The sequence below is a fragment of the Ostrea edulis genome, chromosome 1 (genome assembly GCF_947568905.1).
Source record: "Ostrea edulis chromosome 1, xbOstEdul1.1, whole genome shotgun sequence".
Classification (NCBI taxonomy): domain Eukaryota; kingdom Metazoa; phylum Mollusca; class Bivalvia; order Ostreida; family Ostreidae; genus Ostrea; species Ostrea edulis.
The window spans coordinates 2438824-2456997 of NC_079164.1; the positions used below are offsets into that span (position 1 = coordinate 2438824).

The window sequence follows — 18174 nt, forward strand, 5'->3', positions numbered from 1 at the left end:
TGATTTAATAAAATCTTACTAACGTACCCTGACAGTGTTACATTCAGGAGATACGAAACCAGGGCTGATTCAATAAATCCTTACATTCAGGAGTTACGAAACCAGGGCTGGTTCAAAAAAGTTTTACTAACGAACTCTGACAGTGTTACATTCAGGAGATACGAAACCAGGGCTGATTCAATAAAGTCTTACATTCAGGAGATACGAAACCAGGGCTGATTTAATAAAGTCTTACATTCAGGAGATACGAAAACAGGGCTGATTTAATAAAGTCTTATTAACATACTCTGACAGTGTTACATTCAGGAGATAGTGTCGCTGGTTTGGTATTTTTGGCGGTATTTTCCGCCAATGGTCTGGGTACTTTAACAAATTCGTTTCATTATTGAAAAGGCAAACGCAATACATTTTTTATCAAGTTGAAGGTAACTGAATTACATGTAAACACTTGGTATATAGTAGCAATACCGATTTCGTTGTAGTTTTTTTTTAACAGCGTCATAATCTTCATTAAGTCGGATTGAAAAAGCAATCAATCAATCGATCGATCAATGAGTTCATCCGTTAAGGAGTTGAGATAAGGACGTCAATTCCTTTCGTATTAAAAAAAAAAAATGATTGACGTAATTCTTATCACAATATCCATGAAAACTTTACAGTAAATCAAATTTACGTCTCTCCGATAAGTTAACTTATACACATGTGCATGTATATATACATCTGTGCTGATCTCTGTAGTAATGTAACAGGCTCTTCGAATAAACGAATTCTCACTGGGAATGCAATTCAATTAACAAATATTCCATGACCCCCCCCCCCCCAAAAAAAACCCCAACAAAGCATCACTTTGTTTTCTTCGTGAGTGAAATATATATGGCATTCACGCATAGAGGTACAGTGAAGCAGGAATGATTTCTTTTGAAAGCTAAGAGTGAGCACAATTTTATGTCGATTTTAAAGGGTTTCCTCGTAAAATGAAAGCCGATATATGTATTTAATTAATGCGATATGAAAATTAATGCGATATGAAAAGAATTAATATTTTATAGTTTTTGTGTCTGTCAGATGCTCGATGACTTTAAAAGAATCCACTAGCAGCTGCTCTCATTATTTGTTAAGAGTTTGGTTTTGGCATATATGTACAGAATGTACTTGTTTTTCGTGGTACCGTTGCTTCCAAAATGTGTGTTCAGATTTTGATTTTTGGCAAGTACCGGTGCTTCCAAAATATGTTTTAAACTTTTGAATTGACCCACAACATTGAATGGTCTATAGGCATTCTGAGTGAGGATAAGACGGGCCGGGTTATTTATCTGAGTGAGGATGAGGCGGGCCGGGTTATTTATCTGAGTGAGGATGGGACGGGCCGGGTTATTCATCTGAGTGAGGATGGGGCGGACCGGGTTATTTATCTGAGTGAGGATGGGGCGGACCGGGTTATTTATCTGAGTGAGGATAAGACGGGCCGGGTTATTCATCTGAGTGAGGATGGGACGGGCCGGGTTATTCATCTGAGTGAGGATGGGGCGGACCGGGTTATTTATCTGAGTGAGGATGAGGCGGACCGGGTTATTTATCTGAGTGAGGATAAGACGGGTCGGGTTATTTATCTGAGTGAGGATGAGGCGGGCCGGGTTATTTATCTGAGTGAGGATGGGGCGGGCCGGGTTATTTATCTGAGTGAGGATGGGGCGGACCGGGTTATTTATCTGAGTGAGGATGAGGCGGGCCGAGTTATTTATCTGAGTGAGGATGAGGCGGGCCGGGTTATTTATCTGAGTGAGGATGGGGCGGGCCGGGTTATTTATCTGAGTGTAGATGAGACGGGCCGGGTTATTTATCTGAGTGAGGATAAGACGGGCCGGGTTATTTATCTGAGTGAGGATGGGGCGGGCCGGGTTATTTATCTGAGTGTAGATAGGACGGGCCGGGTTATTTATCTGAGTGTAGATAGGACGGGCCGGGTTATTTATCTGAGTGTAGATGAGACGGGCCGGGTTATTTATCTGAGTGTAGATGAGACGGGCCGGGTTATTTATCTGAGTGAGGATGGGGCGGGCCGGGTTATTTATCTGAGTGTAGATGAGACGGGCCGGGTTATTTATCTGAGTGAGGATGAGGCGGGCCGGGTTATTTATCTGAGTGAGGATAAGACGGGCCAGGTTATTTATCTGAGTAAGGATAAGACGGGCCGGGTTATTTATCTGAGTGAGGATGGGGCGGACCGGGTTATTTATCTGAGTGAGGATGAGGCGGGCCGGGTTATTTATCTGAGTGAGGATGGGCGGACCGGGTTATTCATCTGAGTGAGGATGGGGCGGACTGGGTTATTTATCTGAGTGAGGATGAGGCGGGCCGGGTTATTTATCTGAGTGAGGATGGGGCGGACGGGATTATTTATCTGAGTGAGGATGGGGTGGGCCGGGTTATTTATCTGAGTGAGGATGAGGCGGGCCGAGTTATTTATCTGAGTGAGGATAAGACGGGCCGGGTTATTTATCTGAGTGAGGATGAGGCGGACCGGGTTATTTATCTGAGTGTAGATGAGAGGGGCCGGGTTATTTATCTGAGTGAGGATGAGGCGGGCCGGGTTATTTATCTGAGTAAGGATAAGACGGGCCGGGTTATTTATCTGAGTGAGGATGAGGCGGGCCGGGTTATTTATCTGAGTGAGGATGGGGCGGACGGGATTATTTATCTGAGTGAGGATGGGGTGGGCCGGGTTATTTATCTGAGTGAGGATGAGGCGGGCCGAGTTATTTATCTGAGTGAGGATGAGGCGGGCCGGGTTATTTATCTGAGTGAGGATGGGGCGGACGGGATTATTTATCTGAGTGAGGATGGGGTGGGCCGGGTTATTTATCTGAGTGAGGATGAGGCGGGCCGAGTTATTTATCTGAGTGAGGATAAGACGGGCCGGGTTATTTATCTGAGTGAGGATGAGGCGGACCGGGTTATTTATCTGAGTGTAGATGAGAGGGGCCGGGTTATTTATCTGAGTGAGGATGAGGCGGGCCGGGTTATTTATCTGAGTAAGGATAAGACGGGCCGGGTTATTTATCTGAGTGAGGATGAGGCGGGCCGGGTTATTTATCTGAGTGAGGATGGGGCGGACGGGATTATTTATCTGAGTGAGGATGGGGTGGGCCGGGTTATTTATCTGAGTGAGGATGAGGCGGGCCGAGTTATTTATCTGAGTGAGGATGAGGCGGACCGGGTTATTTATCTGAGTGAGGATAAGACGGGCCGGGTTATTTATCTGAGTGAGGATGAGGCGGACCGGGTTATTTATCTGAGTGTAGATGAGACGGGCCGGGTTATTTATCTGAGTGAGGATGAGGCGGGCCGGGTTATTTATCTGAGTGACGATGGGGCGGGCCAGGTTATTTATCTGAGTGAGGATAAGACGGGCCAGGTTATTTATCTGAGTAAGGATAAGACGGGCCGGGTTATTTATCTGAGTGAGGATAAGACGGGCCAGGTTATTTATCTGAGTAAGGATAAGACGGGCCGGGTTATTTATCTGAGTGAGGATGAGGCGGGCCGGGTTATTTATCTGAGTGAGGATGGGGCGGACGGGATTATTTATCTGAGTGAGGATGGGGTGGGCCGGGTTATTTATCTGAGTGAGGATGAGGCGGGCCGAGTTATTTATCTGAGTGAGGATAAGACGGGCCGGGTTATTTATCTGAGTGAGGATGAGGCGGACCGGGTTATTTATCTGAGTGTAGATGAGACGGGCCGGGTTATTTATCTGAGTGAGGATGAGGCGGGCCGGGTTATTTATCTGAGTGTAGATGAGACGGGCCGGGTTATTTATCTGAGTGAGGATGGGGCGGGCCGGGTCATTTATCTGAGTGTAGATAAGACGGGCCGGGTTATTTATCTGAGTGTAGATGAGACGGGCCGTGTTATTTATCTTAGTGAGGATAAGACGGGCCGGGTTATTTATCTGAGTGAGGATGAGGCGGACCGGGTTATTTATCTGAGTGTAGATAAGACGGGCCGGGTTATTTATCTGAGTGTAGATGAGACGGGCCGGGTTATTTATCTGAGTGAGGATGAGGCGGACCGGATTATTTATCTGAGTGAGGATGAGGCGGGCCGGGTTATTTATCTGAGTGAGGATGAGGCGGGCCAGGTTATTTATCTGAGTGAGGATGGGGCGGGCCGGTTTATTTATCTGAAAGAAGATGAGACGGCTTATTTTAGATTTTTTTTTTATTAATAACTAGAATTCATTGACTGGAAAAACCTCGCAAAATCTATCTAATTCCCACATTCTAATTCCCAGCACGAAATCATCACAAACTGTTTATACAAAATGTTCATATTGTATTATACGGGCAGTGAGGATACGTCTATAGCTATTTCAAGACAACAGATGACGACGTATAACTATTCATGAATTTTGTGTAAGATACTTGCACGCCTACAACCATGGCTCAGTACATAATCGGGAAATTAGTTCTAATTAACCTCATGCTAATTACAGAATAAAGCCCTCTTGACGTAGATGTCAACAACACGTAAGATGATATGAAACTATCTAAAAACATTTTAATTGTATTCTTAAATGAAATGTTTCGAGGAGTTTTTGTTTTTTTGTTGTTTTTTTTTGTCTTAAATGTTTTATGACAAATCTGTTGTAATTTGTTACTTGAAAATAAGTTAAGAGAAGAGCTTCTCCCTTCAAAAATCATCTGATTAAAGAGTCATTTTATAATGACAATAAATCGAATCTGTGGTGTAATGGAAGTGTGGAAATCAAATATTTCATCTCTCTGCAACAACATGTATTATATGAATTTATCAGCTTACGCCGAATATTTCACGGAGCGTTAGACAACACGAGCTCGTCAATCGATAAGCATCGCTCTCTTCTCCGACCTGTTCCGTGTAGGAGTATTCGGAAAGGCATTGGCTAATGTCGGTTTACGTCATAAAACCAACGTTAAATGAAATATATGGAGAGTGGATTCCAAAATTTCTCGGCTCCATTGATAATTCTGCGGACCGGATAAGCGTTACGCCGAGGAATATTTTTGTTTCTGGTAAGACAATTTCGTTTCTGAATAATGTGTTAAAATACTCAGCTACACCATAGCGAGTTTTGCTTTTTTGTAATTCGGCTTAAACAAATTATATGAGTGAATAAAAAATCCAAATTATTTGTAACAAACAATTATGATCCGCATATTTCCCCCCCAAAGTCATTAAAATTCCCAAGAGATGTGAAATAGCATGAAAAGTAATATATACACTGTATATACTTGCGTAATTTAATTTTATATATTTTTATACTGGGATTAATTTCGTTTTTTTAATATTATTTCCGTTTTGTCCATTTGTGTAAGCTACAAAACTCACTTCATTACATACGGGTGCAGTTTCATATTCAGGAACTATGAATTTCTGGCTACATCATAAACTACAATTGTACATGACAGTTGACAATATACAAAGTGATAATAAAATTATATTATCTTCCCCCCTCATCTGAAATTTCCGTGCTAAGTATTCAGACAATAAGAAAATCTGTGAATGATTATGTATACTTGGAATGAAATACACGGCTATTGCGAATTGCAAAGTGTAATAAACGCATTTGTTACATCTGCCTTACTACGTTTCGCGGTTAACATCAAATAAAATTCATATACATTTTGTCGACAGGGGCCCCTTAACTCTTCCAAATACCGAAGTAATGTCTAGCTTTTAAATTTCGCGAACTCAACAGCAAATCTACTTAAACGCAAAATTCATTAATCTTTCTTCACATTTGAATTTTTTTTTCAGGTTGAGATATTTTTTATATTTCATTTCGATAACGAACGCGGGGTTTTGTCATGTTAATATCTGGCATCAGAACTAGAATAAATTGTTTTAAAGTGACACATTGTGGAAATTAGTAACTTGTTGTTTGAGATTTGTAAAAGATTGTAAGAAAGATTTCTGATTTTATCGCACTTGCTGGTATGGTACCTACATGTAGATCTTATTTCTGATTTATTTTACAAGTCTTAAGTTAGAGTCGACGTCCATTGCTAAATTTCTTGCTTATATAACATATAATGTACTTAGCATTTTCTGTTCGGCTTTACAAAAATATATGATTTTCAGGTACGGTACATTGCATAAAGATCTGAAGAACCGGTTTTCGAGGTTCATCCCAAAAGTCAAGGTCATTAAGAATTTGACAAATTGCACATTTCCTTGTCTGCGTGGAATTAAGGGTGTGGGGTCTCTAATCTACAATCTTTGGATGAAAGAGACATTTTTCGAAATATCTCGTGTTGAGGAGGTATTCTAAAGTGGGGACTTTTTTTTTTATCTTGTTGAGCTACGTTACTACACAGTTTACAGTATCTGTAGTTCATCCCCCCCCCCCCCCCCTCTGTATGCAGACCTTTTCACATTGAAAATAACTCGAGGCATTCGTTTATTTAATGCGGTAGCCATTGCACACCAGCAGAATAGAATAATGAAACTATTGTTACGTATTAGCTAGAACATATGGGGGGTTATTTTTAAGAGGGTTAGTTAGGTTCCGACTGCCATTGTTACAAATGGATTTCAATATTCCTAATTAATATACGAAATGTACGTCATCTTAACCGACTAATGTAATCGGAGAGAGAGAGAGAGAGAGAGAGAGAGAGAGAGAGAGAGAGAAGTTGGTATTTTGAATTTCTGTAATTTACATTCCGTAGGCTACGTTCTCAAATATTCCTTTAACAGTTTTAGCTTCATTGTCCGTTCTATAATCGTTATTACGGAACTTGGAATGCTGTTTTCATCAATCAATAATCTTCCGGTGTCAACAACAAGTTGAAGTTTCTGTGAAGTAATCAAGAGGGGACTTTTAACAGGTAGGTGCTGAATTTTTATCATATATATGGTTGATGTAATTAATCGTATGTACATATAATCAAATGTAAATTAAAATCTTTAATACGGAATATGGGAACCATTATTTCACCTCCTAGTCCGCCTAGATTTTAATATTCAGTATGTCCAATGAGATTTCGTTTTCTGCGTTAACTTGGGTAATATTTCATCAACCAACACACGTTACTATTAGATTTCGTGAGGGTTGTTTTTGAAAGTGGAAGGGTGGGAGTGGGTGGGTGAAATGGAGAAAAACGCTGCCTTCATATTGATCTGAAAATTCTTAGTCAACAAGAAAAGTAGGTCTGCCCAAACCCTAAAATCGTAGAAGGGGTGGGGTTTTGTGTTAATCTCTCAGTACACGAGCTCAATATTCATCGCTTCAGCTTGGCATTACATCACCATATTCAAACAAACAGTACTGTGACTTTTTTGTGATGTCTTCCGCTGCCAAACATTAGAAATTTAATCTAATAAATCATATTTTTGGTGCTAGGGTACATTTGCTTGTGACATTCTGAAAAATAATCCTAACCTTTTCGCAAATTCTATGGTCGTTATAACGATCTAGTTCGTCAATACAACCTATCATTGGGTCAATTGCTGTCTGACGTGTTTCATACCGATTGTTAGACCGCTCTTGGCACACTAATTTTGACTACGGATAACTTCGTTTACCTGGTCATGATATAGGGCTCACGGCGGGTGTGACCGGTTGACAGGGGATGCTCACTCCTCCTAGGCACCTGATCCCACCTCTGGTGTGTCCAGGGGCTCATGTTTGCCCAACTATCTATTTTTTATTGCTTGTAGGAGTTATTAGATTGATCACTGCTCGTTATCTTCACCTTTCATCAAGATATTTTTATATCAGAAATGAATCACATAGAAGAGGCAAACTCCCCGTCGAGACCTCATCTACGTGAGCCCAAACGTTTGATACAAGAGGCATACTTTTTGTAACTTCTTTATCGGAAGAGTTCCATAATTTTATGGTTGCGATATTTGGAATTAGTCATCGAAATTTGACTCTTCTGATGTAGAGTTTCTGTAAAGAAACATTTTAAAGTCGATTAGAGATTATGGAAACTTTGCGAAATATGATATGATTTATCTCCACTTCAAAACATTCAAACCAAATTTCATTATGATACCTGGAATACAAATACAAAATTCTATATGATCAGATGTATTGTCCTGCTCCATATCGTAACGCTGTCTCCCTGGAAAATCTGGAAAGTTCCCTAAGTATTGATACAAAAGGAAAATAAACTTCGGTATTCAAAGACTCAAGTATTCATATGAGAATTACACAATGTCTTTATCAAATGAGTATGTAAGTATATGTAGTACTGTGTAGTTAAAGCAAAACAATATACCGGCCTGGGATATATAACTGACAACATAGATTGCAGATTTTAGCAACATAGCTTACTTGATATATAAATGACAACATAGATTGCAGATTTTAGCAACATAGCTTACTTGATATATAAATGACAACATAGATTGCAGATTTTAGCAACATAGCTTACTTCATATATAAATGACAACATATATTGCAGATTTTAGCAACATAGCTTACTTCATATATAAATGACAACATATATTGCAGATTTTAGTAACATAGCTTACTTGTTGAGTTGAATTATCTTAATTTTCAGGATGTCAATGACGAATGCTGAAAAAACCGCAAGGCGTACTGAAAGCGAAAGAAATTAAAGGGTGAAGGATATGTGGAAAAGGAAAGAAGTGTGAGGACATTATGTACCCCTGAACACAGGATGAAACTATGCCATTCAGCCGACTGAAAAGTCCGGACAGATGATTTAATGGTAGAGCTCTACCAATCAGTCATCTTTCAGTAATTAATCAGTCATCTTTCAGTGACTAATCAGTCATCTTTCAGTAATTAATCAGCCATCTTTCAGTAATTAATCAGCCATCTTTCAGTAATTAATCAGTCATCTTTCAGTAATTAATCAGTCATCTTTCAGTAATTAATCAGCCATCTTTCAGTAATTAATCAGTCATCTTTCAGTAATTAATCAGTCATCTTTCAGTAACTAATCAGTCATCTTTCAGTAACGAATCAGTCATTTTTCAGTAATTAATCAGTCATCTTTCAGTAATTACTCAGTCATCTTTCAGTAACTAATCAGCCATCTTTCAGTAATTAATCAGTCATGTTTCAGTAATTAATCAGTCATTTTTCAGTAATTAATCAGTCATCTTTCAGTAACTAATCAGTCATCTTTCAGTAATTAATCAGCCATCTTTCAGTAATTAATCAGTCATCTTTCAGTAATTAATCAGACATCTTTCAGTAACTACTCAGTCATCTTTCAGTAATTAATCAGTCATCTTTCAGTAATTAATCATTCATCTTTCAGTAATTTATCAGTCATTTTTCAGTAATTTATCAGTCATTTTTCAGTAATTAATCAGTCATCTTTCAGTAATTAATCAGCCATCTTTCAGTAATTAATCAGCCATCTTTCAGTAATTAATCAGTCATTTTTCAGTAATTAATCAGTCATCTTTCAGTAATTAATCAGCCATCTTTCAGTAATTAATCAGTCATCTTTCAGTAATTAATCAGTCATCTTTCAGTAACTAATCAGCCATCTTTCAGTAATTAATCAGTCATCTTTCAGTAATACTTGTGATTTGTGTGGTCACCCTCCTGAATATGCTTATCATTTTTTCTTTGAATGTGTTCAGTACTCAGTACAAAGAATTGCTCTTTTAGAGTCAATAAATGCAATGCCACAACAAGTTCCCATATCATTAAAGTTATTGCTGAGTGGTGATGAGATTCTTGGGTTCAAAGATAACATAAAGATTTTTGAATATGTTCAGAAATATATAATAGAAAGGAGATTTTAAAAATACATTTAATACATGTGTGTTTGTTATGTATGTCTATTCTTATCATGTTGAGTCGGTACTCTCAATCTTTTTTTTCTCTCCTGTTGTACTTCGTTTTTCTTTCACTATTTATATTTGATTTCATTTTTTCTCTTGTGTATGTCATTTAGATGTCATTAACCACCCCACATTTCTATTTTGTTAACCTATTCTTCATATCAAGAAATCATAATACTTATATAATCATTATATTTGGAATGACTTTATCATCCTTTTACTTCATATCTATATTGTAATTTCTTGTGTGTATAATCATGTGGAGTTTACCTTGTCACTTAAAGGAGAAGGCTTATATAGGCATTGCCTGCTGCCTAATCCTTATTATGTTATTCATAATAAAACACTGTTTAAATTAATCTTTCAGTAACCATTCGGCCATCTTTCAGTAACAATTAACCTTTCAGGCACCTTTCAGTTGATGGAATTGCATAGTACCATCCTGTGGAATAATTAACACGAGATATAATGTACGTCACAGAAATCCACGTGCAACAGGTGGAAAGGTCAGAACGTGGAATGAGAAATGGAAATTCAGAATCTTCATCTAAGGATAAGGAAGTCTCAGAAGGTCGAGAAGGAAGACCAGATATTATACTCAAGCAAATAACGAACAGTGACTGGGCGGCTACGTCTTAAATTGAATGGCACATTGGAGAAGTACTGAGTATTGACAGTGAATGTTTTGAACGCGTACAAGGAAGAAAACTTATTCAAATGACAGAATCCTCCTATATCTGTGAAAATATTCGATGTTGTTTGCAAGTTGACAGAATGTCTGCTTTCCATAGGAGGATGAGGAAGAAACTGTACACGTTGCACGACGATAATTTGATCACTGAATTATCCAATCCATATTGTCATTAGTATATTGTCAGTACTTTTGATATGGTAGGATCGATTTCTTAATTTGGCATAGAGAAGTACTCGAGTATGAAGTGTTTCACAATAATTACATGTGATATGTGACATTGTACGTATAAACAAGTACTAAAACGTAAACAAACCATTTACTTGTTGTTATTCATTGATTTTATTATGCATAAAGTATACTAGTAGCAAATAACCCACGTAACCTAACAAGTCTTAAAACCCTAGAATCACTAGTCAACTGGGCCTTCCATCTAACAAATCCTGGATCCGCCTCGGATTCCAAACGTCAGTTTCTTGTTATTGTTTCAATATCTATGCTACGTATAGGTAATGTTTTCTAAAATATTCGCGTGGAAATATGAGCAAAATAGTCTGACGATACACAGGTATCATTTTTAGATCAAGTCTACCGAACTACAAAATCAATTTGAAGTCTTGTAATATATCTTGGCTTTATACGGTACTTGTAAAATTTCGTTCATATCATATAATATGATAGATAGGAAAGGGAATATAAATGAAATGAATACACTTTGAATTCTTCACAATTTGATATAAAAACAAACTACATTTCTTGTGGGTTTTTCTTTCTCTTTTAGAAAATAATATTCTCAGAAGCCCATGGATGTGAATATTTCCTATCGGATATTCTGAACATTACTTGGTACGTCATAAATAAAACACCGAAACCGCTCTCAGTCAGAGAAGTACCGCATACAAATACGGATAGATTTCGGGACGTCTCAGACGCCATCCATTTCACTACAATTTAGAGAGACTCCGATCCGTTTCTATCGACCAGGTGAAATTCTGTCATAATATTTTTTTGAATTTAAATAGTACACATATGTAAAAATTGTCAATGAGCAGCTAGAACGTTTTTCCCTTCCAACTCTATAGCCTCCCCTTTTCAGTTTGAAATTGCCTTCCACGGGCCTACAGTGCATCGTGCAATTTCAAAACTGTTGACGTTTTCCGCGCTTCACAAGCTGTATAAATTACAAGGTGTTCATAAGCATCAAACAAGATCAATCAGAGAGGCAATGAACTTGCCATGGATTCAATATCTCTAAATCTTGTGCATGGAGGTCTGACAATATGTCAAAGCATATTTTAAAAATCAAATTCAGTATACTGTGTACATTGTATAAGGAACCATCTTTCAGGTACAAATTCAAATTATAACCGCTGATGGACTTGTAAGCCTATAATTATAGCACCTGCAGTTATTACTATCGTTCTTGAATATACATTCATTTTGTAAGCCTGAATACTATACATATTCTAATTATTTTGTAGACAACAGAAGAGAAAAAAGAGGATAAACTGCCCTCACCATGAAGTTAACGATGTTTTCCTGTGGATTCAGTTTTATCGTAGTAGACATAGTCTTTTTCCTTTACAAAACTGGCGAGTCCATGTTGGACGCAACAACTCGACCGTATTTGATTCGTGCCGTGTGCTACGAAATGTTCAAGGACGAGAGCGCTAGAAACGAAACCACGTGTATGAATTTAGACCAATACCCCATACTAGAAGACTATATTCAAAGTTTGTCAGGGGATTATTTGATTTACTACAGATTGCTTTTAAATATACCCGCCATTGCCTTATCGTTGTTCTGTGGTTCATACAGTGATCGCTATGGCAGAAAAATACCCATCCTGCTACCAAGTTTAGGGAGTGTGTTCGCCGTGATGCTGTACATTGCCAGTAACATGGTGCCGGAACACAGGATAGCGCTCATTCTAGGAGGCTCTGCTCTACAGGGATTTTTTGGTAAAAGCTCCGTGATAACTATGGCTGTAAATAGCTTCGTGTTCGATTTGTCGGAGGCGGGAGATCGCACCCGGAATCTTGGGAAACTTCTGGCTATGAACTTTTTCGGATTATTTATGGGATCGTTGCTCTCTGGCATTTTTCAGGATGTCCTTGACCTTAATGCCGCTCTTGTGTCTGTCGTTGTTCTTCATGGAGCTTCCATTCTGTTCACGATATTTCTAGTGGATGAAACGGTGGAACGGAATGAGATCGAGGATGATATGAACTCGTCATGTGAGCTGTGTGAAGTGTTCAAACCATCAAACATTAAGGAGACGCTAGCTGTAATGTTCAAGCCTCGTTCTGGAAATAACAGGGCCATTATTCTGATGCTGTTTATGTTTTCTTTAGTAAATCAGACATGTAAGGTTGGAGAGATGGATATAAACCTTCTATTTGTTACTAGGAGCCCTCTAAGCTGGTCTAAGTCTTGGTATGGCTATCTGTTGTCCCTCGACTACGCGGTGATGGGGCTGTGTTTGTTTATTTTTCTGCCATTGTTCTCCAATAAGTTCATGCTTTCAGATGTTACCATAATGATGCTAGGAATCGGTTGTAAATTCGTGCGGTTGATATGGGCGGGATTCTGTGACCAATCATGGATGGTGTTTGTTTCTGTTGCTATAGGAGCAATGGCGGGAATGATAACTTCCGCTCTCCGCTCTTTGATCAGTAAAGCCGTGCACGTGGACGAGGCAGGAAAGATGTTTTCTCTCCTCTCCTGTGGTGAAACATCGTCCAAATTCCTTGGAACACTGATATTTGTTAATCTCTACAGCGCCACTGCTCACATATTCCCCGGCATAGCATTTATAGTAGAGGCCCTAGTATACTTAATTCTGTTAGGCATTCTAGTGCTCATGTTTAAACAGCTGCGAGATCTTCAGAGCTATGACTTGATGCAATCGCTCAAAGATCAAACAGGCTATGGTACTACCGGAAGTCACAAATCAAATAAAAATAAAATGCTACCGGAAATAGATGAGATGGAGGAAAATCAAGCCCACCCGTCCATGTACCCCGCCAGCACACCGTGATCACGTGATTAGAACCCCGGCAATTTCTTTATCATGTCGTTTACCAGTGTTCAATACTAGAAATCAAACGAGACTGACTGTAGATGAATAAAAGATGCCAAATCATTATGAAAGTGTTGCATGATGATTGTTTAGGTGCGTTTTATATTGTTCATTTACATGTTGTTTTATTGTAGTTACATGATTATTCTCTGTGGATGTACGCGAATCTTGAATAATAATTATATATATGAAAGGTGAAGATAACGAACAGTGATCAATCTCATAACTCCTATAAGCAATACAAAATAAAGAATAGGGCAAATCCGGACCTCTTGACACACCATTGGTGGAATTAGGTGCCTACGAGGAGTAAGCATCCCCTGTCGACCGGTCACCCCCGTCGTGAGCCCTATATCTTGATCGGGTTAACGGAGTTATCCCTAGTCAAAATCAGTGTGTCAAGAACGACCTAATAATCAGTATGAAACACGTCAGACAGCATTTGACCCATTGATGTGTTGTATTGACAAATTAGATCGTTATAACGACCATAGAATTTGCGCGATGCTGACTTCAAACGAGACTTTTGTAACCCCTGCAACATCAACTTGTTTGTCAGTAGCCTGTCTCGATTAAAAAAAACTGACCATAAGCAGAACAAGCTCTTGCTATCGAATCAATTGAGAGATATAGACATTATATGCAGGTATATCACAAAGCCGACATAAATATAGAACAATATATACAAGTAGTATAATGATAAAACGATCACAACGCGCCGATTGAATATACTCGTTGAATAAGGGGTCTCTGACACAGAAGCCGATTGAATATACTCGTTGAATAAGGGGTCTCTGACACAGAAGCCGATTGAATATACTCGTTGAATAAGGGGTCTCTGACACAGGTACTTTTGAGTGTATGCATATGGCGCGGTATTGTTTGTATGCTTAACATCTGGAAAATTGACTTCACAGTGTATCTCTGTAATCTAAGTCATTAGTGAAATGCATGTAACGAGGTATTCGATGCCTTTTCAACATCCGGAAGGACGGAACTTTTCCCAATATATGTTTTTAAAAAAAAGATTGAAGATGAATGCTTCAGGAAGCGAGGATCACCGGGTGTATTATGTACCATTGCACGAAGACTTCTTCAAAGAAGAAAACGTTTTGTCTTGCGAGGAAAAGGTCTTTGAACGTTATATTAAATAAGTCTGGGGGGGTTGATAATTAGGCGTGTAGAAATACTACTAACGGCAGACAAGTAGGTGGTGTCTATCAATCAATCAATCAATCAAGTAATTAATCAATCTGTCAATCAGTGTTTTATTTTCTTGCTATACAAAGTAAAGCATTGGAATGTACATTATACAGATATTGCAAATCAAAAGCAAACATGTGTGGAGAAGTTAAAAAAAAAAAAAAAAGAATGTTTAACCTGAAGAATGAACGCTCCCTGATAATTCTCACAAATTTACATAATCTGAGTAATGTGTTTCTGTTAGTCACAGTTAATAGATTATTTAATTACTAATTTATTACACAAATACCCTGAAACATGGAGTTGTCTAACTTGTTTACAGTACAATTAAGAATATAATGAATCTTTTTTTTTTTTTTTTTTTTTTTTTGATTTTCATCATCTATTTGAAAGCAAACAATGTTAGTTGAGATGAAACATCCTCTGACACTCCCGCTTGGATTGATTGTGTTTTCTTCTTATTATTAATTTTTTAATGTAAAACATATATAGAATTTATATATAGATACATAATATTACTATACGTATAATAACATATTTGAAATATTTGTTAGAAGTATTTTTCTCAGTCATAGAAATATCACATACAACGTTGATGTAGATATAGCATCAGTTTAAACAGTAGAATAACAGAAATTGTACAAGGGATACTGTATAAACAATGTGGTCGTAGGTTGACCGTATAGTCATGATAATAAATATCTAAATATGATAATTATATACATTGTAGACAGTCTTAAAGGATAATACACTATGTGATGAAAATAAACGACTACAGTGTATTTATATATTTACGAAGGGTGTTCAATATGCAATGTGTATTGTACGATATCTCAATTTAAGCATTCGATTCAAATAGTGAAATGTACATTACATCCCTTCAAAGTACTCTCTGCGGTTTGAAATACATAATTCCAATCTCTGAATCCATTTCTAAAATGCGTCACGGTACACTGATTTATGTAGATCTCCGAGGCACTGACTGATGGCTGAGGTCACGGTACGCTGAGTTAGGTAGATCTCCGAGGCACTGACTGATGGCTGAGGTCACGGTACGCTGAGTTAGGTAGATCTCCGAGGCACTGACTGATGGCTGAGCCAAGGGCGTGTCGGGACTTGTAACGACGACCAGATAAGAACTTTTTAAGTTTTGGAAAAAGAAAAAAAGTCGCATGGGGCTAGATCTGGAGAGTATGGTGGGTGTGGCAAGACGGTAGATGTATGTGATGGAGCATTATCATGAAGTAGACGAACATGCCTAAATCCTGACACAGGGCGTCGTTTATGATAATATTTCTTGAGCTTTTTTAGTATAACATCTCGGTAATACCGACCTGTAACACTTTTGCCTTTCGGCACCGGAATTTGTACGGCTACACCATCACATGAGAAGAATATGCAATAAAGAACCTTCTTTGTGCTTATGGTTCTTTTTGGCAACTACAGGCCTTCTATCGTGTTTAGTTAGACATATTTTGTTTTCGATGTTTCTTACTGGTTCAAAATAGTGAACCCATGTAAAATAGTGAACCCATGTTTCGTCACCAGTAACAATGTTTGCAAATTGTCTTTGATTGAATTTGGGAAACATTTTGAGCAATTGCTTAGCGAATTGTACTCGTACCCGTTTTTGATCAGCTGTCAAAATGTGCGGTATCCATCTGACAGAAATCTTTCGTACTTTCAAAATACGCTTCAAAATGAAATGCACCCGCAAAGCTGTGTGACGGCCAACAGTTTTGGCAATATGAAGAATCGTGTATCTGCCGTCGCTTTAAATTATTTCACTGACTTTTGAGACATTTACCTTGCCTGTTACAGTCACATGTCGGCCAGATTTTGCTACATCTTCGACGGACTCTGTGCCAGTCAGAAAATTCTTTCTCCACCTACGAACTGTCTCAAAGATAACTTATTAGACTCATAAAATTCCCCCAAATCAGTCAAAATATGTACCACTACAGCAAATACAGTCCATTCACATCCCTATAAGACTGTCCTAGTGGAAGACCAGTCTGACAAATACAGTCCATTCACATCCCTATAAGACTGCCCTACTGGAAGACCGGTCTGACAAATACAGTCCATTCACATCCCTATAAGACTGTCCTACTGGAAGACCGGTCTGACAAATACAGTCCATTCACATCCCTATAAGACTGCCCTACTGGAAGACCGGTATCTTCACAAATACATAATGAAATTAATCCCTAATCTCATTTCTGTTACACAGTTGACAGATTCTACATTCTCTAGGTGTTGTTTTTCGTTAATATTATGTGTTGTAAGGATGATTGTAAATTAATAGAGAATGTCGACCATTATAGCCATGAATTCTGGTTATTTTCAATTTGGATTTCGAAATTTTCTCGACGAAAATTTACTAAACATGCAACTTAAAAACGAATATTACTAAACATCCAATTTACAACGAAAATTACTAAACATACAACAAAAATCAACTCCACATACAACTTTACAACAAACATTAAATCAAGAGAAAAAAAGTGAAAGTTGTATGTTTAATGTGTGACGGTCGACAGCGCATGCTTACACCTGATTCCACCTCAGGTGTGTCCAGGGTTCCGTGTTTGTCTGATCCCACCTCTGATGTGTCCAGGGTTCCGTGTTTGTCTGATCCCACCTCTGGTGTGTCCAGGGTTCCGTGTTTGTCTGATCCCACCTCTGGTGTGTCCAGGGTTCCGTGTTTGTCTGATCCCACCTCTGGTGTGTCCAGGGTTCCGTGTTTGTCTGATCCCACCTCTGGTGTGTCCAGGGTTCCGTGTTTGTCTGATCCCACCTCTAGGTGGGATCAGGTGCCTAGGAGGAGTAAGCATCCCCTATTAACCGGTCATGGGATTTATTAGATTGACCACTGCTCGTTATCTGCACATTTTCATAGAGGGACCATCGCACAAGGAACAAGCCCACTTAAAATTTGATGTCCTATCTCTGAGAGTTCAAAAGTTATAGACAAAGGAAGCGATGACCAGACTACGAACAAAGTGATCCCATAGTATAGTTGGCAGACAACACAAAAATTGAAGATATCCAAAACGATTACGAACACTATATGATCGTTACACAAGGAATGAGCATGCTAAACATGAAATGAAACCTTACACAGTTAGACGTTACCAAGTTATAGGAGTTACAGACTAATGGACCAACGGATCTTAAGTATAATCAAAGTTCCGCCATTACATTTAGTTATTCTAATAATGAGCTCGCGTAAGAATTTGTTCCATGACCGTTTTTCTATTTCAAGTATTCATACATGTAACATACATGTATCTGTCAGATTTGTAAAATATACTGACAATACTGACTGTTATTCTAGTACTAATGATAATACTGACTGCTATTCTGAAAATTCTGA

The 18174-nt window shown here is 38.4% G+C and overlaps 1 protein-coding gene across 2 annotated transcripts; it reads left to right on the top strand.

The window, feature by feature from the left end:
* Positions 1-4029: 4029 nt before the first annotated feature.
* On the top strand, positions 4030-13658 carry LOC125664469 (proton-coupled folate transporter-like). 2 transcript variants are annotated; one of them, XM_056150793.1, is made up of 3 exons: positions 6613-6872; positions 8556-8726; positions 11992-13658. In XM_056150793.1, exon 3 carries the CDS (start codon positions 12030-12032, stop codon positions 13548-13550), a length of 1521 nt encoding a protein of 506 aa, XP_056006768.1. In that variant the 5' UTR covers positions 6613-6872; positions 8556-8726; positions 11992-12029; the 3' UTR covers positions 13551-13658. The 2 variants fall into 2 exon arrangements, with proteins under 2 accessions (XP_048753200.1, XP_056006768.1); XM_048897243.2 differs by lacking the exons at positions 6613-6872; positions 8556-8726 and adding an exon at positions 4030-5054.
* Positions 13659-18174: the final 4516 nt, after the last annotated feature.

What these genes read in the sequence shown, in the direction of transcription:
- LOC125664469 (XM_048897243.2), top strand. Translation starts at nt 12,030, where the DNA reads ATGAAGTTAACGATGTTTTCCTGTGGATTCAGTTTTATCGTAGTAGAC.